The sequence below is a fragment of the Lissotriton vulgaris genome, chromosome 7, assembly GCF_964263255.1.
Source record: "Lissotriton vulgaris chromosome 7, aLisVul1.2, whole genome shotgun sequence".
NCBI classification, from domain to species: Eukaryota; Metazoa; Chordata; class Amphibia; order Caudata; family Salamandridae; genus Lissotriton; species Lissotriton vulgaris.
The window spans coordinates 7,337,921-7,364,965 of NC_141695.1; the positions used below are offsets into that span (position 1 = coordinate 7,337,921).

Here is a 27,045-nt window from a genome sequence, read left to right on the forward strand (position 1 = left end):
TGGGCGTGGACCAGGCGCGGACGGGCGCAGACGTGCTTACCATAGGCTCGCCTTAGGTGCGCCAGCGGTGCGGCAGCTCAGCAGCTGGCATATATGGGGAGGTGGGAGGGAGGAGCAATTGGGAGGCGGTGGCAGCGAATGGGCAGTGGACAGTCAGGGGGGCTGGGCCGCAGGGGACGCAGCGGCGAGGGTGGTGAGGGACAACGAAGGTAACAGAAGGAAAAGGGTCACAAAATCGAGGGTAAAACGAGTGGCACAGAAGGCAAAAGGGCACAAAAAATGAGTGAAACAGAACGCTAGGGCAAAGAAATACCTGAAAAACTAGTGGCATAGAGGCAAAATACAGAATACAGAAATACAGGGGCAGCTAAGAACAGAAGGCAGATCGGGCAGAAAGGCACGGGCAGCGAGGGGAACAGAGGGAAGAAAATGGGGCACGGGCCACGTACAGACAGCTAGGGAAGACAGACAACAGCAGTCACAGACACAACAATGAAAATGCAGGCAATACAATAAAAGCAATAAAGCGGAGGATGAACAAACCTACCTACGGCCTACCACTGGACACCAGGGATGAGGCGCAGGTGGTAGCCTGCGGGTGGTGGAGGGCCTTGAACTTCCTCAGCAGTGGCAGCGGCAGCTGGGGCTGGGAGACACAGGCGGTGCTGTGCGGAGGGGGAGCGGCCTACCTGGTGGGGTCAAGGGTCGCTCCCCCTAACTTTACTACTCCTAAACTGAGAAAAATCCTAACTTTAAGACTTTTGGTATTCACAGAAGGCATTTAGGAGTCCTAAAGTTAGGAGTCCTAACTTTACTACTCCTAAACTGAGAAAAATCAAATTTGTAAGACTTTCGGTATTCACAGAAGGCATTTAGACGTCCTAAAGTTAGGACTCCTAACTTCTGTGAATACCAAAATGAGTAAGTGTCTTCTGTGAATACCAAAATGAGTAAGCATGGGCGGAAAATCCCTTCCGCTCGCGGATTTTGCGGATTTTCGATAAATTCGCAATCCGCGAGATTCGCGAATTTCCGGCAAAATCCGCGAGCGGAACGGATTGGGTAAAAAGTTCAAGCTGACTTTTGTAACTCTTTTAGAATGGTGCCGGCAAGCTGCCAGAGCCATTCTAAAATAGTTACAAAAGTCAGCTTCAACAGGAAGCTCTAATAGATGAAGTAAAGCAGGTGCTGCTCAAATTCAGTTACGCAATCATTAATCACCCCAAACTTGGGGTGATTAATGATTGTGTAACTTAATTTGACCTTCAACTCGAGCACCTGCTTTACTTTATCTATTAGTGCTTCCCGTTGAAGCTATTTGTAGCTATTTTAGAATGGCGCTGGCAGCTTGCCGGCGCCATTCTAAGTGGGGCTGAGGGCAGAAGGGCACAAAAGTGGGACAGAGTACTGAAGGGGACAACAAATGAGTGGGGCAGAGGGAAGAAGGGCACAGAAACGAGTGGTACAGAGGGCAGATGGGCATAAAAAACGAGAGGGTGGCAGTGATTAACCAGGCAAAAAAAAACCCCGCAAAAACGCAAAGCGCCTCGCGAAAACACGCGCGAACGCCCAAAGCGCCCCGCGAACACCCGCGAACACGCAAAAATAAATTAAATCCGCAAATTTGCGTGAATTTGCAAATTTTGCGGATTGCGAATACGCAAATACGCAAATTCGCGGATTGCGAGTTCGCAAAATTCGCCCATGCTTAAAAATGAGTAAGTGCCTTCTGTGAATACCAAAATGGTAGTAAGTTTAGGATTTTGGCTTAAGTTAGTTCTGTGAATCGGGCCCAATATCTTTGTCAAACAATATTTATTCCACAATATTCTGCTGCCAGACCCACACAGAGGAGTCACTCTCAGATCCCATCAAACATTTCAACACTTTGTTGCATGAACCACTACATCAGGTTGATCTGGACTCCTCTCGTTCTCTCTCTCTCTCCCTCTCTGGCACTCATTCTCTCTCACTTCCACTGTCTCTGCCAACTCTCTTCCTCTTCTTCATTCCTTTATCTATTTCACTCTCTTTCTCTATTACTGTTTCTCTCCCTTTCTTTTTTCTTTCTCTGCTTTTCCCTCCCGCTATCTCACTGCACCTGTCCACCACTCCTCCCTCCCTTCCTCAATCTCTCTCTCTTTACCTGACTGCCCCTCCTCCTGTCCTCTGTCTCTCTGTACCTGTCTTTTCCTCCCCCTCTCTCTGTCTCTTTGTACCTGTCTCTCTCTTCCTCCCTCCCTTCCTCAATCTCTCTGTACCTGTCTCTTCCTCCTCCGTTCCTCTCTGTACCTGTCTCTTCCTCCTCCGTTCCTCTCTGTACCTGTCTCTCCCTCCTCTGTTCCTCTCTGTACCTGTCTCTCCCTCCTCCGTTCCTCTCTGTACCTGTCTCTCCCTCCCTCTCTCTCTCTGTACATGTCTGTGCCTCCTTCCGTCCTCTGTCTCTCTCTCTCTCTCCCCCTCCCTCTCTCTGTCTCTCTCTCCCCCTCTCTCTGTCTCTCCCTCCCCCTCTCCCTGTCTTTCCCTCCCCCTCTCTCTGTCTCTCTGTACCTGTTTCTCCCCCTCCATCTTCCGTCTCTCTGTACTTGTCTCTCCCTCCTCCCTTCCTCTATCTCTCTGTGGCTGTCTGTCTCTCTCTTCCTCCCTCACTCCCTCTCTCTGTACGTGTCTAACCCTCCTCCCTGGCTCCTCTCTGACCTGTCTCTCTCTCTCTCTTCCTCCATATCTCTGTATCTGTCTCTCCCTCACCCCTGGCACCTCTCTGACCTGTCTTTCTCTTCCTACCCCCTCCATCTCTCTGTACCTGTCTCTCTCTATCTCCATCTCTCTGTCTCTATGTACTGGTCTCTCTCTCCCTTCCCCTCTCTCTATCTCTCTGTACCTGTCGCTCCCGCCCTCCATCTCTCTGTACCTGTCTCTCCCTCCCTCCCTCTCTCTGCCTCTCTCTCCCTTCCTTCCTCCCTACCTCCATCTCTCTGTACCTGTCTCTCCCTCCCTCTCTCTGCCTCTCTGTACCTGTCTCTCCCTCTATCTCTCTGTACCTGTCTATCCCTTCTCCCTCCTCCTCTCCCTGTCTCTCTCTGTCTCTCTCTCTCTCTCCCTCCCTCTCTCTGTCTCTCCCTCCCGCTGTCTCTGTCTCTCTGTACCTGTCTCTTCCTCCCCCTCTCTCTGTCTTTCCCTCCCCCTCTCTCTGTCTCTCTGTACCTGCCTGTCCCCCTCATCCTCCCTCTCTTTGTACCTGTCCCTCCCTTCTCTGTACCAGTTTCCCAGTACAACCTTCATGACAGACAAGGACGTCTCCCTGGACAGAGCTGCCCCAGGGTGAGGAATGAGCCTGGAACAGAAGATTCCTCTCCATGGAGAGATTTACAGCCTCATCTGAGAGAGACTCTGTGTCTCCACAGAGGTGAGAGAAATTTACCTTTTAACTTTCAACACACACATTTGTTTTTGAATAAATATACATGTTGTTCTGGATATTTACATGTTAAATACAAGACTGGAACAGAACACTATTTGTTTTGAATGTACTTTTTGCAGGTCACTGCCTTTCATACATTGAAATCACCTGTGCTCTTGGACAGCCCTGAACAAATACACTGCACATACTTCAGGTTTACCATTGCTTGCCCTTTTTGTAAACACATCCATTAGATGGACACAGGATAAACAAAATTAGAATATAAGTAATATGGTCATTATCTGTCACTATGTAAACTATACACCGTACTATCACACTATAGTTAGGGTTGTCTGGCAAGCGAGCTAGAAGGAGTGTGTTTGGAGGTGCGCTACTTACAATATTTTAAAAGAGTTTGATTATTTTTAATTGAACGGTATAACTATACCTTTGTAATTTCTAATTGTGCAATTTGATTAATTTTTATAGGAATCAAAAGATTCCCTAACTATAACTAAGCTTTAACGGTTTTTATTTTCTTTACATTCAATGATATGTTGACATTTTAATAAAATGTGTTTCAAATCATAGAGTCCAATCCCATCGAGAGGAGTGTTGTTACGTAAAGGGTCGTATCATACAGAGAAGGACTGTGTTGCACACTGTAGTGTTTTAGAGTGGAGTATTGTAGACTGTAATACAGTAGAGTAGAGTGGGATAGCGTACAATGAATTAAAGTATGATAGAGTGGATTGGGGGCTTCATACAGTTGAGTGGCTCGTATATAGCAGTTCAGTGGTGTAGCGTACAGTCATAAATTTTAGTGGCTTGTCATACAGTACATTGGACTAGTGTGTCGTAAAGTGTTGGAAAGTCTCGTAGAGTGTTGTACAGTGGAGAGTTGTTGGATAGAGTTGAGTATAGCGTTGCAAAGTGGACTTTATGTGGTTGAATTGAAGTAGTGTCGCAGGGTGGCATACCGTTTAGTAGAGTTTTATAGATTACAGATGAAAAGAGGGAAGGAGAGTGTGGTAGAGTTGAGCAATGTAGAGAGGAGCGTTGAACAGTGGTGTAGAGTATGTGGATTATAGAGAAGTGTAGTCAATTGGAGTTGTGTAGGATAGACTGGATTGAAGTGTCAGAGTGTAGTGTTATGTTGTAGAGTGGTGTGGAGTGGAGTAAAGTGGCTGTCGTAGCATAGCATGTAGTAAAGTGTCAGAGAGCGCGGTGGTATGGCATACAGTGGAGTGAACTGTCTTTTGGTAGACTGTCAGAAAGTGTCATACAGTGGAGTATAGTGTAGTGGCACAGAGTGAATTAGGGTGTTGTGAAGTCCATATCAGTAAACTAGAGTGATGTCCACTTACATAGAGTAGAGTAAAGTGTTGTAGAGTGGAGTGCTATAGAGTGGATTACTGTTTGGTACATTGGAGGGGCACAGACTTTCGTTCAGTGTCATAGAGTGAGGTAGAGTGGAGTAGATTTGAGTAGTGCGGAGTGGAGTTGGGTGAAGTGGAGTGGCATAGACTGGAATAGCGTATAGTGGAGTACCAAGGAGGGGGATACAGGGAAATAGCATTGAGTTCAATACGCCACATTGGAGTGACGTACAATGGAGTGGCACAGTTTGGAGTGGGGTAGAGTGAAATAGCATACAGTCGAGTGACTTAGAGTATTTGTGGCGTTCAATGGAATGGCATAGAATGGAGGATTGTAGAGTAGAGTGGTGTACATTGAAATGGCTCAGAGTGGAGTAGCGCACAGGTTAGTGGGAAACAATGTAATAGATTACTGTGGAGTGTCGTACAGTGTTGTAGCATACAGTGGAATACATTTCAGTGCAGGGGTGTACACTGGAGTGGTACAAAACGGAATACTGTATATCAGGATAGCCACAGTAGAGTGGCATACAGTGTAGTGAAATAGAGCGGAGAGGCATGCAGTGGAGTGCGGTTAAGTTGAATACCATATAGTCGATTGACGTAGAGTGTAGTTGCATATAGTGTAGAGTTGAGGGGGGTGGAGAGTACAACGGCATAGAGTGGAATAGCATAGAGCGGAGTACAGTGAAGTGGCATAGAGTGGAATAGCTTACAGTTTAGTACGGTACAGTGGAGTGGCATACAAGGAATGATGTACAGCCTTGTGGCATACACTGAAGTGGAGAAGTGTGGCTCACCGTTTAGAGTGGCAGACCCTGAGGCTGAGGTCTGGCCCGGGACCAGGGTTCAATTCCCGACGCGGCAGGGTCTTGGGCTCAATGTCCATGGACTCGATAATTCTCGCCTCGGTGCCTACTCTAATCATGGGTCCCATGCTGCAACTCTGGGCAATAGCTTGCTTAATCTCCACAACGGCCTCGAAAGCGCTAGGAGGCCTGGCTTCACCTTGGAGGTGCCCAGTAGGGAGCATCTCACAGGGAAAGCCAAGAAGGGTTCCACAGCGGTATACAGCGCCAGGATGCCTGAAAGGTGATAGTGCGCTTTACAAGTATACATACAAGTTGGGTTGAGTGCAGTGGCATTCAGTGTAGTAGTAGCGTACAGGGGAGTGGCGTACAATGGAATAGCATAGAATGGAGTGGCTTAGAGTGGAGTTACATAAACTGGAGTGACGTAGAGTGTAGTAACTTTCAGTGTAGTGGAATGCAGTGGAATAGTGTACAATGGAGTATTGTAGAGTGTATTGGTATATAGTGGAATAGCATTCAGTGTAGTAGCGTACAGTGGAGTAGTATACTCTGGAACTGCATATAGTCGAGTAGCGTACAGTGGAATGGCATGTAGTGGAGTAGACCGGAGGAGCGTACAGTAGAATGGGGTAGAGCGGAATACCATACAGTAGAGCGGTGTATTGTGGTGTTGCGCACACTGAAATTGGCTAGTGTAGTGTGGAGTACAGTGGAGTGAAATAGAATAGAGTGGAGTACCATACAATACCATACAGTGGATTTGTGTACAGTGCCATAGCGTACAGTGTAGAGTGGAGTGGAGTACAGTGGAATAGTGTACGGTGGAGTGCCGAAGACTGGAGTGTCATGTAGTGCAGTGTGGTACAGTGGATTGGTGTACAGTGGAGTTACATACCATGTAATAGGGTGGAGTGGAGAGGCATAGCGCTCAGTGTCGTACAGTGGAACAGCGTAGAGCAGTGTTTCCCAATCTGGGGTCCGTGGACCCCCAGGGGTCTGTGACACATTTCTAGGGGGTCCTCAGGCAGCTGTTTTAAAAGCACTGCAAAGTTCTTTGTAGAATTAGCAGTAATCTAGCAACAATAAAAGTGTCAAGATAACACCAGTGATTAATGTACCTGCTGGAAAGAGATGAGAGCTCTGTCCTGTGGCAGGTTTGACTTATCTAATGTAGCACAGAGGGTTAATGTGCCTGCAGCAAAGAACGCGTACCATGCATTTTAATAAACAGTATTTTATGTGCATAGGTTAGAGGGTTACTGCAATTGTGACCGATATTCTTGTGTTACTCTGCAGCTCATAAGAGGTAATCATATTCTAGCACAGTGTTCTATAAACTGTCATCAAAGAGCTGCTTACACACTGCATGGTACAAGTTATTAACATGTGTTTTCCCAGTCTTTCATTATCCTGATGCTGCTAAATGGGTTTATTTGGGTGGAAATAGATTTGTATTGTTAAAGTCAAAGCTAACCACTGTGTTATGTTCTGAATCCTGAGTTTGTGCTTTTACAGACCAATCACTCTTTACAAATGCCTACCAGTATAAATGACATGTGAACCCTACACCTTGTAGTCCCCTTTGCTTATGTAACATTTTATGTACACTGATTTACATGTATGATTCATTGTCTCTATATGTGTGTGATGTAAAGTGCTCTGACATCCTACAATGGTATGAGAGATGCTATGAAACAAACGAAATACATGTGACAGAGGGGCTATGGAGAGATGAGAGGCACGGTTGAAGGGTGATAATACGGGAATCAGTTTCAGTTTATAAACTTTACTCGATTGTAATAAAACATCATAAAAGTATACAGAATACAAAAAATAAGGCACTTCAGAATTGATGAGGGATGAAGAATAAAACACATGGGGTACAGAACATAATAAAAGAACATGGACAAGCAGCAAAGGATATTAACCAACATTAGAAAACCACACTTTTTCTAACCCAGACTGATTTAAGAATAAAGATTGCAGTAAGACAAAAACAAATATCCGGGGTGGCAAGGGTGAATAAAAATCTCATGGCATTAGCAGTGGTGGATATAGAATATTTTTTAAACAGCGGTTTAAGATATAAAACTCGCAGGGATTTATACAAAGGACATATCAACAAAAAGTGCAGCGTGCTTTGCTTAGTAATTCCGTCACACGGGCAAGGGTTGGCAGAATGTATGTTCATACTTGAGAATGCTACCAAGTTATGGACAATGCCTAATCTCAGCCTGGTTAATACATATTGGTGTGATTGTCTAGTGATAACATTCAAGTACATAGGGATCCCAGACCCTTCATCCAGATTAGAAAAATAAAATGCATGAGTAGAATAATCACTCGATAGTGCTCTTCGTCTATTAAGTTTATGGCTCAGAAAGACACCTTTAACCTCTGACTTAGGTATATCAACAACACACTTGGGGTATTTAAAAACATCTAGGTCAAAACGTTCCTTAAAGGTTGAAATAACGTATTTTAACCAAGGGATCCGGGATACGTTATCCAGGCGTAAACAGTCTTGTATTATTCCCCTGGTGAACCCGGTTTCTTCCTTTAGCCAAATTGGCCTCCAGGCCAACAAGGGGCTCAATCCAGTCAAATCAGTTATATAGTCCAGCCCTAGTTCGTTATGGGCCATTTCCGTAGATGCCGAGGGTGGAAGGCAAAGGAGTCTCTTAAGAAATACATTTTCCTGGATTTGAAGATCATTTTGTTGCCTATGGCCCCAGACCCCTGAGCCATAAAGAGCAATAGATGCACACCTGTGGCGGTAAACATTCAACATATCTAGTATGCGGCGGCTACCTAATTTAGCGGCAAAACGGAATACACTTAGGGATGCTTTGCCCATCCTAGATTTAACATTAAATTGTTCGGGGGCCCATGATCCACCATTATTAAAAGTAATGCCCAAGTAACAAAAGTTATTCACCACCTCAATACGGTTTTCCTTAAAATAAAATGATTTGAGATTATTCACCTTTTTTCCGCATCCCATGACATAAGTTTTCGAATTATTGATTTTCAATTTCTTCCCCTGTATAAAATCATAAAAACAATTCATAAGTTTCTGAAGGCCTAATGGGGTTCTCGAGAGTAAAACAGTATCGTCTGCATATAGCAGCGCCGGGATTGGATGTCCCTTAACTTGCGGAGCATCAGCTTGTATATTTTTTAGTTCAGACTCCATGGAATTTATAAACAATGAAAAAAGTAAAGGGGCCAGAACGCAACCCTGTCTAATGACAGATTTTACCCTGATTTTCCTTGTACACTCTCCCTCTTGACCATAGCGAATCTGGGCTGATAAGTTATTATACAGTCTTGTCAAAAAATGGATTATCGCTGTTTGAGCACCCATTTTGATTAAGGTAGACCACAACAAGGTGTGGTCAACGAGATCGAAAGCACTAGAGAGATCGGCAAAGCAAAGGAACAGAGAACCCTGCTTTGCTTTGGTGTATTTTCCGATAATAAGGTTTAGATTAATACATTGCTCAATAGTGCCAAGGCCTTTCCTAAAACCAAATTGTGAATCTGTAAGGATGCTATTGGTATCAGCCCATTCCTCTAAGCGTAACAACAGCACCCTGCTCATGATTTTTAGCGAGGAATCCAGAAGGGAGATAGGGCGGTAGTTCTTAGCCTCTCCTCTATCTCCCTTCTTATAGATAGGCAGGATAACAGATTCGCTCCAGGTGGAGGGGGTAGTGCCATTAACAGCGGCATTAAACACCTGGGTTAATAGGGGGCTCCACAATGCCAGGTCTGATTTATACAGATCGACCGGTACCCCATCAGGTCCAGGGGCTTTCCCACTTTTACTACTTCGAATTGCCAAATCAACTTCCGAGAGGGTGATTTCTATACATACATTAGAGTTAAAAGGGTTTACACTACGGCTATCCAGTGCACTATGGGTTGGATCAAAAATCCCGGTAAAATATTGAACCCAACTATCTTCATTTACTTGGGCTGTCAAAACTGGGAAATCCTCATTCTGCAGAAAAGGGCTATTAAAGGTACTCCAGAGTAGCTTACAATCCCGGAGTACTGCTGCCTTGGTTAGGTCCTCCCAGGCTTGTTCTCTTAGTTCTTGTTTCCTGCGTTTAAGCTCATATCTATAGGTTGCCCTCAATAGAATTACTGCTTCCCTATCTCTTGGGTGATTGGAGAGGGCCTTCTTAAGTTTTTGCAACACAGAGGTACAAGCTTTATCAAACCAGCCTAACGTGGCCCGTTTGGTAATGCCCTTAGTAATGGTGAGGGATTGTTTAATTATATCACCAAGTTTTTCAAAGTCCGTAATAATACGACTTGGGGTAGCATCAACTTCAAGGCAACGGAGTATCACCTCTTGCCCTGCATTCACTATTTTCCTTAGAAGTTTATCGGAATTATTTCCGCCCCATTTGATCCGAATGCCATTTTGTCTACAGGGTATGATCTCATCAACTATCCTTCCATCATAACAGATCTTAGGACCCCAGATGAGGGTTGACATAGTGATGGCATTGTGGTCACTGATTCCATAGTCCACAGTAATGGGGACCAAACAAAGGGGGATCAACTGGGTTGTCATCAATAAGTAGTCAATAACAGATGTAGAGTTTCTCCCAGTAAAGGTTGGAACAATATTGCCCTCGCGATCCAAGGCAGGTTGATGGATAACTAAATTGTGTTTTAACATGAGGGAATTAAGGGAATCGCCATGGGGGGTATGAACAAAGTGGGCCAAATTCTCCCCATTACCCCCATCATATCCACATACGTTAGAAAATGAGTAGGGACAGGTCTTAATATTAAAGTCTCCCCCCCCAGATAAGATCATATGATTTATGGGAGTCATTACAGATTTGGTCTATAATTGATTCTATCTTATCTACAACACGGGTACTCGTGGGGTCAAATAGATTGTTATAGTGGTTGATCAGCAAGATGTTCCTGCCCCTTTATGTTCCAACCTGAGTATCTGAGAGTGTGAGTCCACAATAGAGTGGGACTATACACGTATTGGGAGGTGTACAGACAATAAAATCAACAAACCACCCTTTGCCCTTCCCATTGTGGATTATTGTGCGGGACAATTATAGGAGGTTAAACCATCCTGATGAATATCACACATGGACCAGGTCTCCTGGAAGCAGAGGATATCAAACCCGGAGATTAACTCTTTCCATCCCAGGGTAGACATCCTCTGTTGCCAGCCTGCGATATTTCAGCTACCCATCTGGTAACCTTGAGAGCTGGGCATCACTGCCAGCTCGGGCGGTACGCATTTACTGGGGGAGACCATAGTGACTAACAATTCCCAACGTACCCAGCATTTCAGGCAACTGGTAGGGGTCCATTATTACCACATGAGGAGGGGGTTTAATAGGTGGCATTTTAGATGGTTCAGTGGGCAACAAGCATTCGACTAAACACAATTCATTGACCACAGCTACCGTGTCCGATGAACTATTACCCAGCTCTGGTTGGGGTGACGTTAAATCACTGGCCTGGCGCAGAGACCCAAAACCGAACAACATGACTGCCCTCAAGCTCGCCACCCGAAAACACCACCAACTGATCCACGCCACCAAGAAAACTGCATTCAAGGAACGACTGGACAACAACGCACACAACAGCAAGGAAATCTTCAACATCGTTAAAGAGCTCTCCAACTCCAACGCCGGAAACAACGACATCACCCCTTCGCAATACCTCTGCAACTCCCTCGCCTCCTACTTCCACAACAAGATCACGGACATACACAACAGCTTCAGCACTCAACCGATGCACGCCACGACTGAACCACCGCCCCCCACCACCACCCTCCATGCCTGGACCCCGATCAACACCGAAGACACCATCCGCACGATGAACTCCATCCACTCCAGATCTCCGACCGACCCCTGCCCTCACCACGTCTTCAACAAGGCCGACGCTGTCATCGTACCCCACCTGCGGGACATCATCAACACCTCCTTCAACACACCTACCTTCCCGAATAGCAGGAAGCACGCTGAACTCAGCGCTCTACTAAAGAAGCCATCAGCCGACCCCACCGACCTCAAGAACTACCGCCCCATCTCGCTGCTCCTGTTTCCTGCAAAAGTCATCGAGAAGACCGTCAACAAGCAGCTGCCCGCCTTCCTCGAGACGAACGGATCCCTCGACCTCTCGCAGTCTGGCTTCCGGGCCAACCACAGCACCAAGACTGCCCTGATCGCAGCCACCGATGACATCCGAGCCCTGCTCGACAACGGAGAAACAGCGGCCCTCATCCTCCTAAACCTCTTCGCCGCCTTCGACACTGTCTGCCACCGTACCCTAGTGCAGCGCCTCAACAACGTCGGAATCCAGGAGAAGGCACTGGAAGGGATCATCTCGTTCCTTGCCGGAAGGACACAGAGAGTCCGCCTCCCCCCGTTCAGAACAGAAGCCACCGAAGTCATCTGCGGCGTTCCCTAAGGCTCCTCGCTCAGCCCAACCCTCTTCAACGTCTACATGAGCCCCCTCGCAGCCATCGCACGCCAACACAACCTCAACATCATCTCCTACGCCGACGACACCCAGCTGATCCTCTCCCTCACCAACGACCCCGCCACCGCCAGAGCCAACCTACACGAAGGGATGACAGACGTAGCCAAGTGGATGATGAACAGCCGCCTGAAACTGAATTCGGACAAGACGGAAGTCCTCATCCTGGGATCTTCACCCTCCGCCTGGGACGACTCCTGGTGGCCCCCCGCCCTGGGCAACGCACCCAAACCAACAGACCACGCACGCAACCTGGGCTTCATCCTGGACTCCTCCCTCTCCATGACCAGACAAGTCAACGCCGTCTCCTAGTCGTGCTTCAACATCCTGCGCATGCTACGTAAGACCTTCCGGTGGATCCCCACCGAGACCAGGAAGACGGTCACCCAGGCCCTCGTCACCAGCCGTCTGGACTACGGCAACTCCCTCTACGCCGGAACCACCGCCAAACTCCAGAAGAGACTCCAGCGGATTCAGAACGCCTCTGCACGACTCATCCTGGACATCCCCCGACGCAACCACATCTCCGGACACCGGAGAGATCTGCACTGGCTCCCGGTCAACAAGAGAATCACCTTCCGTCTCCTCACCCACGCACACAAAGCCCTACACAACCAAGGCCCAGGACACCTCAACAGCCGCCTCAACTTCTACACCCCCACACGCCAGCTCCGATCGACCGGCCACGCCCTCGCCTCCGTCCCCCGCATCCGAAGAGCCACCACAGGAGGAAGGTCCTTCTCCTACCTGGCCGCCAAGACTTGGAACTCCCTCCCGACCCACCTCCGCCTGACCCAGGACCACCTTGCCTTCAGGAAGCAGCTCAAGACCTGGCTGTTCGAGCAGTAGCGGACCCCCCTCCCCTAACGCCTTGAGACCCTCCGGGTGAGTAGTGCGCTATATAAATGCTTTGATTGATTGATTGATTGGTTGGGTGTAGTCAGTCCACTCCCTCCAAACCATCCAGACAGCTATACTGATTGTGATTAAAAAAAGGGTTATACTGGGGGGTGTACTGTGGCGGAATAGCTAGTCTCATACCATAACTTCTAGGTCTTCCCCTTCGTTCAACTCTTAACCACTCGGGCCCTCCTCTGCCACGGGTTACATGAGTAGGTGGAAAAAAGAAGGACACTGGGAGGGTTTGTATGGTTGAATCAAAGGATCTATTAAATCCAGCGCAAATATGAGATACCGTTCTAGGGTCTCTAAAGCTAACCGTGATACAATCCCCATTGATAGATTGAGTCGTCTTACCTACCCAGGGTAACCTCCTTACCATAATAATCTCATTATGAAGGTGGGCCGGGAGTGGTCTGTTCCAATTAAGCCATTTTACGACTTTACTTTTCAGGGAGCTAAAGGTTTCAGTTTCTCCTGATTCCAGGGCAGGGGCGCCAGCCAAAACCACCATATAACGGTTTGCTTCGGGGGGGAGATCAGGCAGACGAGGTCTACGAGGTCTAGAGACTATAGTTGGGGAACCTTCTGTTCCATCAATCAAGGGTCCTGATAGACAGGGGTTACTGGGTTGGGGTACAGGGGGTAGCTGAGAGGGAACATTATTGCATTGAAGTGGATCCTGTGGTACTAGGGGGGGTCCCTTAGGAGGACCGGTAAAATGTTGGGTTGTGTTAACTTGTTGGGTAACAGGAAGGGTAGAAGTAGTCTGTAAAGTGTTGGAGCTACTAGATTTGTTAACAATAGCTAGGATGGAAGCAGTAGTTCTCTCAATGTTAGTCAACCTAAGTTCAATCTTTTCCATTTTAGCCTCTAGGGGAAACAAGATTGATTTAAATAAAGTAGCCAGGCTTTCAATAGATATCCCGTTAGCAGTGGGAGCCATTGGTGAAATCATCGTAGGAGGTGGAGTAGAGTCATGTTGGATCTTGGCTGATTTCGATTTTCTACCAGCTTTCTTATTATGAGATCTTTTCCTTTTGGCAGTAGCCCCTAGTTTCACCCCCTGTGAATAAGAATTATTGGAGATGACTTCGGATACAGAGGCAATGGAAACATTATTAGTTTCTGATTCTAAATTGGTCTCAGGTGGAATATCGTGCACAATAGAATCAGGTTCCACGGAAGTCTGATTGTCAACTTCAAAAGGAGGGGGATGAGCTTCCTCTATATTGATAGCGGGATCAGATGACCTTACAGGTGATTTAGTGTGGCAATTATCCCCAAGGAGGATCTCTTGAAGGACGACAATTCTTTGGACAAACGCTTTTCAAGGAGGTTAGTTTCAGTATCAATAATAGTATTAGCCCTGATAAGAAATTTGTCCATACCTCCAGATATAGAGCCTCCTGCAATAGAGGACTTACTCCGGGTTTCGCGAGTAGCCATGTGGGCCAGTAAGGCGTGCAGGTGGATTACAGCAAAAGTAAGAGGGGTGGCCCGGTCCGGTCACTGCAGGTCACGAACGGGCACAAACGGTCCCGCCCTTGGCCCGGGCTTCGCCCGGCGCCGTTCCGCGCGCGTTCTGCGTACGCGATTATAGGACTGGGTTTATACGTGAGCAGAGTGGGCGTGGCTACAGGGAGAGCGGGCCAGGTGACAACGATTGGCCTCGCAGGGACTCCTGGTAGTTGGAGTCCCTGCCGTCACGCTCGCAGCCCTGTCTGCTGCCACAAAGCCCCACAGATGTCCAGGTGAAGCGAGACCCGCGGAGCGGGTCCGGCGAAGAGTTGCGTTAGTCTCGGAGGCACAGGAGACAGTCCCAGCAAACTCCGTCAGCAGGCAAGGAATACGGGAATCATTGAAGAACCCCAACAAAGATTGTTTCCTGGTGCATAGTAAGGTCATCTTTTACTATTCTTTGAAAGCTAATACAATTCATTATATAATGATAAATGTGTTGTCGAATGCACCATTGTATCCTACATTTTCTTGAGGGGAGAGCCTCCCAAAACCCCTTTGTAGTGGTCAGGCTCACTCACTGCACTTGGTGTGCACTCTATGGGGACTGGTCTGAAAACATTTGCCAGGGCTGCTTTGGGTTTCCACTCTGGCCTTAGCAGGAGCAGGAGCCTTTTACTGCGAAATAAAACTAACCGTTTACAAGTTAATCACGGCGATGCAGCACCAACCTTCCCATTAAATGTTTCAGTTTTTTGCAAACTCTCAATATAAAATGTTAAAATCCTTAGTAATTTGAGTATTTGTTTTGTGTACACATGTGTGTTTATTTTTTTTCGAATTACTCTTTTAATGTGTGAAATTTAAATCATACAAATTGCTGGGGGTCCCCGGCTTCCAGTGGTGAGTCAATGGGGGTCCTCAGGAGTAAAAAGTTTGGGAACCCCTGGCATAGAGTGTAATAGCGTACAGTGAAGTGGCATACAACGCAGTGGCGTGGACTGTGGTTGCGTACAGCGGAGTGGAGTGGAGTGGAGTAGAGTAGAATAGCATACAGTGGAGTGGTGTATAATGCAATAGTGTATAATGGACTGGCATACACTAGAGTAGTGTAGAGTGGAGTATGGTATAGTGGAGTGTCCTGCAGTGGAATAGCATACAGTGTTGTGGTATACAGTGGTGTGGAGTAGAGTGGAATAGCGTACAAAAAAGTAGCTTACAGTGGAGTGGTGTATAGTGGAGACAAGAAGACTGTCGGTGAAAAGTGGAGTGTGGCAGAGTGGAATACTGTACAGTAGAGTGATGTAGAGTCGAGTTGCATACGGTCTAATAGCATAGAGTTGAATGTGTAGAGTGTACTGGTGTACAGTGGCATACTGTAGAGTGGAGTAAAGTGGAATAGCATAGAATGTATTAGCATACAGTAAAGTGGGGCACAGTGGAGTGGCGTAGACTGGAGTGGCACACAGTGGAGTATGGTAGAGTGGATTACCATACAATTGAGTGGCATACATTCGAAAGACGTCCAATGGGATAGCGTATAATCTAGCGACATAGAGTGGAGTTGCATGCATTGGAGTGCCATAGAGGAGTGGCGTACAGTCGAGTGGTGTACAGTCGAGTGGCATACAGAGGAGTGGCATACAGAGGAGTGGCGTAAAGTGGAGTGGCGTACAGTGGAGTGGTGTACAGTGGAGTGGAATACAGTGGAGTGGTGTACAGTGGAGTGGCGTACAGAGGAGTGGCGTATAGTGGAGTGGCGTACAGTGGATTATCGTAAAAAGTGTAGCAGATTAGAGTGGAGTTGTGTATTATCATTGAGTGTATTGGTGTAGAGAGAAGTGGTGTACAATGAAGCGGTGTAGAGTGGAATATCATATAGTGGAGCTGCATAGAGTGGAGTGGTGTATAATGGGGTAGCGTGAACTGTTTCCCTTTTTTGGTAATTTTTCACGCTGAACAGTAATTTTTAGCTCTTACTGCAGTACCACGTTGTTTATTTTTTAATAATTAAATATGTTCAACATTGTAAATACACTGTAGTTCACTATATTTATGAAATAAAGTTGGTACTGAGGTACTTCCAAGGTAGTATTGCTGTACTCCATGAACTTTTTCCCAAATATGTAAAAACCTAATACTTACTTTGATTGATGGCCCAAACCCAGAACACAGTGCCAGTTATAGTTTACCCGCATATGAGCTTTCATATTATATCACTCATGACATGTTTATTGGCATCATTGTTGACATCACTGAGGTGTGGCGCCGCGGCCAGGGTGACTGACTCCGGAATCTAGGGATCACGGTTCAATCCCCAGGGCCGGCGGCAGATTAGCCCAGCACCATGTGACTCTGGGCAATAGCTTGCTTAATCTTCCCGACGGCCCCCAGCGCCTAGAGACCCCTACGGGTGATTGTGCGCTTTACAAATGTGGATTATTATTATTATTATTATTACATGTAAATAATACCTCAATGTCATTAATAATGAAATAATTTATAAATTCTCACACGGTGCTCCAGGCATTCAAATGTCAGGAGTCATGAAAAGCAGAAATGAAGGGGTTCATTTTGTTATCGAAATTATGGTTCACCAAGGAAACATCCGCACCATTCATTCAGACAATATTATTGTATAGACACGTAAAAGCGTGATGTTAGGCAAAGTAGAACAAAGTTTACACAAGATGGGTGCTAAAGAAATTCAAGGCACCTACTACCTCAAGGTGCTATAGGTACACACGAATGAGGAACCAGAATTCAACTGTTAAGGAATGAGGTTCTGATTACAGCACACCAGACAATCAGGACTATTTTAGTCTTGGCTTAGATAATACGCCCTCAGAAAAAAACTCTATCTATTATAGAGAGCAGAATTAAGAACATAACACAATGTTTAAGCAAAAGGGATCCAGGCAGTCCAAGATAAATTCAGAGAGAGTCCTCTTCAGATTTCATCAATTCTTTCTTTATTAATATTCAAAATTTCATAAAAAGATCTCCCAGCACGTAAAACGTAAGGAAGCCGCAGCATCAACCATGTATAAGAAGATGTGACTTAGCTAAAATAACAAGAATGTGTAGTGTGCAGAAGCAGCAGAAAGGTAAAATGGCGTTTAAACTCTTAATAAGCTCATGATAACTTAACACAGTGTGTAGGCAAAGCATATCAATATGACACCCTCCCTTGATCCGAGCACTGATAAGATAAGATAAGATAAGATAATGGGCACATTTCGAAATGCAGAGTTCAAGAACGATAGTCAGTTTAAATTTGAGTAAGTGAAAAAATAAAAAATAAATTCACCCAAAAAAAAAAAAATCTCATAACCATGACAGTTTAGTCATCGCCTTAAACAAAGTCAATAGGCCTGTGGCGCAAAAACATTTTTTATCATAGTCCCCCCCCCCGAAAAAAATAAAAAAATGTTCAAAGTCAATAAAGGTATCAACAGACCTCAGCCTAACATTGAATATGCAAAAAAAGCAGCAACAGCTTCCAAAAGGAAGTCACTGTTCTCATCCGAAAATAATTCAGAAATCCAATTCAATAGCGGGAAAGAACATACATGCTCTTCAATTACCGGAGCCTCTAGCACCATCAGAGGACAACTCGGTGGGTTCTCGATGAAGCTGTGTGCCAAGAATTCTTGCCCCGCTGCGAACACATTCCAACGACTCAGTATTCCATGCATCGCTGCAAAGGCCATAATCCCTCCATCACAACAAAGCAATTCATGACCAACTAAGGGGCTCATGAGCTGATTATAATCCACATCAGGAGACACCACATTGCAGAGACACAAATCCAGGGCCCAGTTGAAATCGCAACTCAGGCAATGAAAGAGAGGCTGGACACATGTTAAATAGGAAAATCGAAATGATAATCCATAAGCTGCACTTAAGGTGGCGAGCGGCAGCTCTCCATAGTATTCAAGCATCCTGTTGCGAAACAGTGCCAGCCGCGACAGCTTGTCTTGGAACACAGGATGTGCATCCATTTTGAATAAAACAAAACAGCAAAAGAACGCCTGCAGCCAGCGCCAGAAAAACGGGAAATCCACCAAATAGGCTGGAAAAGATCGAATGCAAGAAAGAAGGAATGACCCCAAATATATTTTGGAAATGAAGTCACAAGACCGCTGCTAACTCCTTTAAAAAAGTGCGCCAGCCCCATTGAAGAGGATGCATTAAATATTGTGTGAATTAACTCACCGAAATGCAATGGTAAGTCTGTATTTAATAAAGCATGCACCTCTGTGTGGGTGTTAGCTACGTGAAGGACAAATGTTTCACAAGCAGATGTGAGGGCAACTTCTTTTTGGGACAATAGAGCTCTTATGCAACTCATCTTATTGAACTCTGCTTTCAAGGTCGGAATCCTCGGCCAGATGGAAACATCCAGCTTCCCATGCATGGGTGGATACATCATATTTTTACAGCAAACCACACGCTCACTGACGGTAACAACATAAGCAATGCCTTTTATTAACCCACAGCAATCCTCATTGTTCAATAGAAAATAACTCCCATTTGCCAGTAATGTGAATGTGGGAACGATAGCGGGCACGGGGTACCTTTCAAAACACAGGCTAAATTAGGCTTGTCTTGATTACATGAGCCGTGTAATTGGATGTGTCTACACATTAATGAGTGATCCGGTGTTTCAGTGCATTCTTCACCTTTCAAATAAACTTCCTTGCCCTCACTAATGCATCTATATCTAAAAGGAAGCGACCAGGCTTCATGGAGATAGGAGCTACCAAGAGGCTTGTATCTATCATTGGCAAAATACTTCATACAATTTTTAAACTCGAAAAGAGCAAACAGTAGAGGTATTAATGCATGGATAAGCCACGTTGCAGCAGTGGCCTCTGCCACAGAAAATGGTAAGGACTCTAATCGTTCAATGTGTAACATGGAAAAAGATGCATCTTTCATTGAAAGTAAACGTTGCTTATCAGTCAAATTAAACGGGGCAAATAGAAACGAGACATTCATGTAATTCCAAGGCACTTTACCGGCCTTGAGCGTCTGCAGGGTCCAAGCAAACTGCATAACAGAACGCAATTGATTTTGACCATGGTATAATACCGACATTTCATCTTGCACAATATCAACAACAGATGACACAATATTATCCAATATGTAAATGCGGGAAGAAAGCGTGTTAATGCTATTATCTACCACTGTAAGCACTTTTTCTAAATTAGCCTGATCTATAGCCCTAAGGCGGGTAGCCGCCTCAATCTGGGATGTTTTCCAGAGTTCGTTATTAACAGCATATATCCATCTTTTAGATCTACCTTTAGCCGGGCCTTTTATGAAATCATTCAGATCAACATCGTCAGTCAGCTTAGATAAATGCAGTTTAACTGATGCTAAGGTAGAATGTTTGAGCCAATTCTGACATAATTTGCCTACTGAATAGGTAGTTACAGAATGGTCACTCTCAAAAAGGGGATCGACCCTGACCTGTGTATAGCCTTCAGCTAAACCCAGAAAACGATGTTGGCACAAGTCAGCACTTCTGTGCCAGAGCAACCAGCCATTGGGATCCAAACTGGATGTGTTAAAGGACTAATTTAGCAACAGAGTTTGCAACTCTCTGATCGAAAATTTTGTAGTATTACCCCAACCTGAATATTCTTCCAAATCAGGGAAAGAAGGAGCATTCAATTGTTTAGAGGTAGCCAATCCATAGCATGTTGTCTGCGAAATTGTAGAATTTAAAAACAACATATGATTCGGGATGAGACATGCACGGTGCAAAGCCTCAGTGCCTTGTACCTGCCAACTTTTAGAACCCCAAACAGATTTAAGGTCAACTGTTTCCTTCCACAACTCGTAGCCTCCAACAACTAACTGGTCTAGAAAGGACTTCGAGTACAATAATTTAGTATCGGTAAGTCTAACTTTGGATATGGACTTTTCGGTCATTTTAAAATAAAATGCTTTGGGATTGGACTGATTAAAATCAGTAAAATAAGTGTACTTTTTCAGAAAGGTACCAGAACTGCCTTTGTTCCCATTGTGTATAATTTACAGTGCTCCTCCTAGTATTAGTTTTATGTAGGTAGTGAATACCAAAATGTTGGTAACAAAATAAATCACCAAAAATTGGCAGATTCCAAATACAAATCCTCAACATCAAAGGCAACATAATATTTCAAATCAGAAAACAATGCTTCTACGGCCTGAACATCCCAATCATCAGAATGTATGTTTTGTTTAACTACATCCCCCATGTTTACTCTGAGCACATTAGGGACATTAACAACCTCAGTGGGGCCATGGATTTGAAATTTAACAGCATCCCATACAATCCCATCCAGGACAGGCCAAGCAGTGGTGTTAACAAAAGCCAAGTCTCTCTTCAATCTGTGTGCAGAATGGGGTGCCAATGTACCATTGAGATGTCGAATGCATGTTCTCTCTTCGACATAGTGTCCATTGACGATTCAGACAAAATAAAACACAAAACCAATTGACATAAAAGGGTAAATCAAAAAAAGCACCAGCCAAATATATGTCCAAGGAGGAATCAAAAAATGTTTTTTAAATAATCTTGCATAGACTGTAATCCGTGAAGGCTTTTCTGACGTGTGTGAAATAGTGTCAAATGAAAATCTGGATTCTATGGCCAAGCGAGTTTTAAATCAGGTCAGTTGGGTAAGTGCAGTTAGTTTCATCAAGTTGGGTACCAGGCAATGTACTCAATAAAGGACTAGAAATTGCAGGCATCTCGAGGGCAATCTCAGGCTTAGGATTCGAAACCATGGCCAATACAGAATTTCTCACAATCGAAGGACATGAGACTGCCGGTGTCATACTAAGAAGAATCGGCCACTCTGTGTATCTTGACATTGTCAATGGAGATATACCTGTTTTCCTTACGACCTGGAAGTGGTGGTAAAATGACTGTTCTTGTGCCCTTCACACCAAGCACTGGAACTGGAGCTCGATAAGAGGAACCAAATTCTTTCTTATTCTCGATCTTCTCCCGAACCAATTCTCCAACTTGAGGTAGCCAGCCAACTACCGGGATCTGCAACGCATCATCTGAGGCGGAGGGCAAATGTTCCTTTGCAAGACTGTCTCTCATCTCTTGTAGAGTCTGTAAAACATTGCAATGTTCATCTACGTCAAAGGAGGCAGCAACAGCCGCCGAGTCTAGACCGCCAAGGTCCGGTACATACATCTTGATACCAAAGAGCATTTCGTATGGGGTCCGCCACCCCAGAGACCTTCAAGGGAGATTATTAAGCGCACGCTGCACGCCATTGAGGTGGGCCAGCCAGTTCCTGCCAGTGCCTATAACTCGAGCTGTCAATGATTGCTTTAAATTACAGTTCATTCGTTCAACAACACTACTACCCTCAGGTCTGTATGGAGACGAAAACTTGACTTGACTTGGACCCCCAACGAAGCCATGGCATCCTTATACGCCTTAGAGGCGAAAGCAGGATCCTGACCCGAATGGTAGGTACCACAGGCAAAAATCCCTACAAAGACACACAAATCTCTTATGACAGTCCGTTAATCAGCGCTGCGGTGAGGCCATACCCATACAAAGCGTGTGCATGAATCAACTGCTACTAAGATAAACTTATACGCAGTATCAGAAGAAAAAGGACCGCAGTGATCTAAATAAACACAACCAAGTGGTTTATTAGATATTAACATCTGTGTTTGGGGCGGACGAGCAACAGTTGAAGGCTTAATCTGCTGGCAAATTTCACATTGAAGGACATAATCACGCATCTGTTTATACAGTCCCCGCCACCAAAAACGCTGTTGTAACTGAGCCACAGTGGCTGAAACGCCTGCATGCGCAGACGCAACTCCTTCATGGGACACTGTGAGCAATGTGTGTCTGCGATCCGCGTTGGGAATCAATCTCTCGCCCAACGTCAGGTATTGTCACATAAGGAACCTTTTTGGGACTTAAGTGGTATGTATACTTCGAAGGGAACCCCTTAGGATATTTACCTCCCTTCTCAGTTGCAGCAACAGCTGCGAAGATATCATCATCAATCTTACTTTTGGACCGTGAAACTGCTGCAACCAAATATGTCGATACTGCTGATTTTGCTGCCTCATCGACTAGCGAATTGCCAACAGCGTGAACTCCCACGCGCTGATGACCAAGAGTATGAATTACAAACACGAGAGGCAATTGCTCCTTAAGCTCAGCCACTCGGACCCAGATCATTTTATGTTTTATTGTGCTACGCTTGGAATCACGAAAATCATTCTGAATCCAAAAGAACAAGTTCTCATTGTAAGACTGGACACAGTAGTGTTAGACGGGACCTGGAGGGTCGGCCGAGGACAAGGGGAGAGGCCTCCGGGGAAAGCCGTCTCCTAGCGATCGTACAGACAAGTAACTTCCCCCCCACAGATGGACACCACACAAAGATAAGGCTTAACGCTTTTTATAAGCAGTTCTTGAAGTAAGGTAGTACGGTACAAGGAGATCAGGACACGAGGGTCCTCTCAATTCTAGTCTCTGGAAGGGAAAGGGGGTAGCGGGACAGTCTTGTTACCAATCTGGTAGTTGAGATGGAATGATGGGTAGCTCACAATCCTCGAGCTCGGCGTTCTGGAAGGTCGGGCCGCGGCAGCGCCAGCAGGTCCCGAGGAGGTCGTAGGTAGCAACAGGCCGCGGCAGCGCCAGCAGGTCCCGACGAAGATGGTGGTTGCAAGGGGCCGCGGCAGCGCCAGCAGGTCCCGACAAGGACGTAGGTTGCAAAGGGCCGCGGCAGCGCCAGCAGTCCGTCAAGGATGAGTTCTTCACGGTGTCTCTCGACTCCAGGATACAACTGCCTTCCTGCTCTGAAGCTGCCTCAGTTATAGGTCTGGCGCCCTTTGATGTCCGGACCCTCGCACTTGGGGGTCAGGAGGTCCGGGATGAGGGAGTCCAGACACCCAGCAGGGGGGTGGAGCCAGCGCCCGGGGAGGCTGGGGGCGATCGGCACCTGGCGGGGGAGAGCCATCGACACTCCTCTCTCCCATTGACCTCCCAAGTGGTCCGTTCACCTCCTGGGTGGATGGTGGTGCCGGGATGTCGGGGCCTGGCCAGGCCCAGGGTTAGGGTCGAGCTGAGGCCACGCGGCCTCGTGGTGCAGTGTCCAAGATGGCGGCTGGGCCCGGGCAATGGTGCTGACGGTGGCCCGGGCCAGGGATACAGAGATGTTCGGGGGCAGGCGTCCCGTAGGGGACGGGTTGCGGGTTGCTTCTGTGGGTAGCACCTGGAGAGCCGGTGTCCTGGCTCTGTCATGCGGGGAGGGAGCGAGCCCTTCCTGGGGCCTGTCCAACATGCGTCCCCCCCAGCTGAAGGCGGGGAGAGTCACCCATCCTCTTGGGGACTCTCCTCGTCGAGGCGGAAAAAGCGTGACAGGCCATCCGCTTTGGCGTGGTCTTGGCCAGGGCGATGCTCCACAGTGAAGTCCATCCCCTGCAGGGAGATGGACCATCGCAATAGTTTGGGATTCTCCCCCCGCATCTGCATTAACCATTGCAGGGGGCGATGATCTGTTTGTACCCGAAAGTGGGTACCGAAGAGGTAGGGTCGGAGCTTCTTGAGGGCCCACACTACTGCAAAGGCCTCCCGCTCGATGGTTTTCCAGCGCTGTTCTCGGGCCAGCAGGCGTCGGCTGATGAAGGCCACGGGTTGGCCGACTCCCTCTGGGTTTAGTTGGGAGAGGACGGCCCCAATGCCATGGTCTGAGGCATCAGTCTGGACGATGAACTCACGGCTGTAGTCGGGGGCCTGGAGCACAGGGGCGGTGCACATGGCGGCCTTCAGGTTCTCGAAGGCCGTTTGACAGTCTGGGGTGCAGTTGACTGTTTTTGGGTGTTTCTTGGATGTGAGTTCCGTGAGGGGCCCCACAATGCTGCCATAGTCCTTCACAAACCGCCGGTAGTATCCGGTGAGCCCCAAGAAGGCTCGTACCTCGGTTTGGGTGACGGGGGGCTGCCAGGACTGGATGGCAGCGATCTTGAGCTGGAGAGGGGCCACCAGACCGCTCCCCACTTGGTGCCCGAGGTAGGTCACGGACCCCTGACCAATTTGGCACTTGCTGGCCTTGATTGTGAGGCCGGCTCGTTGAAGGGCCTGCAGGACCTCTCGGAGGTGGCAGAGGTGGTCTGACCAGTGGCGGCTGTATACCGCGATATCGTCCAGGTAGGCGGCGCTGAATTCTTCGAGGCCCGCCAATACCTGGTTCACAAGTCGTTGAAAAGTGTCTGGAGCGTTTTTCATACCGAATGGCATCACTGTGAACTGGTAGTGTCCATCTGGGGTGGAGAAAGCGGATCGTTCTTGGGCCCTGGGGGTGAGGCCGATCTGCCAGTAGCCCGCTGTCAGGTCGAAGATGCTTAGGTAGCGGGCAGCCCCCATGCGGTCAACCAGTTCATCTGCTCGGGGGATGGGATGAGCATCGGTTCGGGTGACAGCGTTCAGACCCCGATAGCCGACGCAGAATCGGAGCTCGGGGGTGGTGCCCGGGGCAGCCGCTTTGGGGACCAGTACGACTGGGCTGGCCCAGGGGCTGTCTGAGGGCTCGATGACTCCGAGTGTGAGCATTTTGGCTACTTCTTCTTGGATGCAGGCGCGCACCCGGTCTGGTACTCGGTACGCCCGGTGTCGGATAGGGGGACTGTCCCCGGTGTCCACGTCGTGAAGGCACCAGGGGGGTGACCCCGGGGGTGAGGGAAAACAGGTTTGCAAATTGCAGCAGGAGGGTCCACGGAACCATCTTTTTCACGGGTCCTCAGTAGGTCAGGGAGGGGCTCGGAGCCTTCTTCCGCCCCACTGTCTGTAGCCATCAGTAGGCTGAGCTCCGAGCGCACGAAGTGTGGTTTGAGTCTGTTAGCGTGGAGGACCCGGAGGGGGTTCCGGGGGAATTCCATGTCGATGAGATAGGTGACAGGGCCCTTGCGTTCGACCACCTTGAAGGGTCCTGTCCATTTGTCTTGCAAGGCACAAGGCTCGGTGGGGGACATCACCCATACCTGCTGACCAGGCTCGAACTCGGAGGAGGCATGTTGATCGTACCATTTCTTCATGTCCTCCTGACTGGCCTCAAGATTGGCTTTAGCGATCTCCCTGAATCGCCTGGTCTGATTGCGGAGGGTCAGGAGGTACTTATAGACGTCTGGAGGGGTTTTCAGGGGGGCCATTTCCCATTCTTCTTTAACTAGGCTGAGGGGCCCTCGGACAGGGTGTCCGTACAGGAGCTCGAAGGGGCTGAAGCCGAGGGGCCTTCTGGGGGACTTCTCGGTAGGCGAAGAGGAGGCACGGGAGTAGCACGTCCCACTGGCGGCATAGGGGTTCCTCTAGCCCCATGATCATCCCCTTGAGAGTGCGGTTGAACCGCTCGACCAGTCCGTTTCCTTGCGGGTGATAGGGGGTTGTGAATCGGTAGGTGACTCCGCACTGCTGCCAGAGGGATTTCATATATTTTGAAATAAAGTTCGTGCCTCTGTCACTGACGACCTCCCGGGGGAAGCCCACTCGAGAGAAGATCCCCATCAAGGCTCGGCCTACCACTGGTGCTGTCACAGTTCGAAGGGGAACGGCCTCGGGATAGCGGGTGGCGTGGTCCACCAGGACCAGGATGAATCCGTGCCCTTGTGCTGTTCGGGGGTCCAGGGGCCCCACAATGTCTATTCCCACCCTTTCGAACGGGGTGGTGACGACGAGGAATGGCTGCAGGGGTGCCTTGAGTTTTCGCCGCTCTTTTCGCTGGCCTGGCAGGTGGGGCAGACCCGGCAGTGGTTGGAGACGTAATTTCGCATCTTTGGCCAGTAAAAGTGGGTTACCAGGCGGTTGTAGGTTTTGTCTTGCCCCAGGTGCCCAGCCAGGGGGACATCATGTGCCAAGTTCAAAAGGAAGTCTCTGAAGCGGAGGGGCACCACCAGCACCCGACTGGCCCCCAATTCCGCTATTCTTTGCTCGCTGTACAGTAGGTCATTGTCCCAATAGATCCAGTGGGCCCCTGCGGTGTCTCCCGCGCTCTGGGCGAGTGCTTGCTGTCGGAGTCCCTCGAGGGAGGGACAGGTCTTTTGCTCCTGCCGGAATTGTTCCTGGGTGGGCCCCCCCTCTTGACGCCACTGAGCCAGGTCTGGAAGGTCTTGGGGCTGAGCGGGCCCTTCTTGGGTTTGTTCTGGGGGGTCAGTCTGGACGGTGTCTTCCTCTGGAGTGATCGGGGGAGGAGATGGTGGCCATTCGGGTTCTTCGGGTCTGGGGATGGCGCGGGCGGCCATGGACCGGGTTGTTACGCACGCCCAGTCCGGGAGGCCCAACATCCCCAGGTGCTCTCTTCTTTCAACGGCCGCCCACGGGGAACTCTCGAGATCATTCCCCAGGAGGCAGTCCACGGGGGCATCATCGCGGACAGTCAATTTTAGCATGCCGGACACTCCTCCCCATTCGAAGGGGACGCAGGCCATCCGACACAGGCTCTCAGAATTGTCGGCCGATCGGACGGGGCACAGAACGTTTGGCAGGATTTGTTCTGGGGTCACCAGGTGACAGCGGACGGCCATCACA

General features: G+C 47.9%; 1 protein-coding gene across 1 annotated transcript in view; it reads left to right on the forward strand.

Annotated features, from left to right (window-relative positions):
- Positions 1-3,231: 3,231 nt before the first annotated feature.
- Positions 3,232-27,045, forward strand: part of LOC147700486 (erythroid membrane-associated protein-like) — a gene marked incomplete at its 5' end in the record, with an annotated part of 39,640 nt that continues 15,826 nt past the window's right edge. The window contains one exon of the mRNA XM_086928429.1: positions 3,232-3,406. Within this exon, the coding sequence (XP_086784555.1) occupies positions 3,232-3,406 (175 nt within the window). The remainder of the gene's footprint in view (positions 3,407-27,045) is intronic.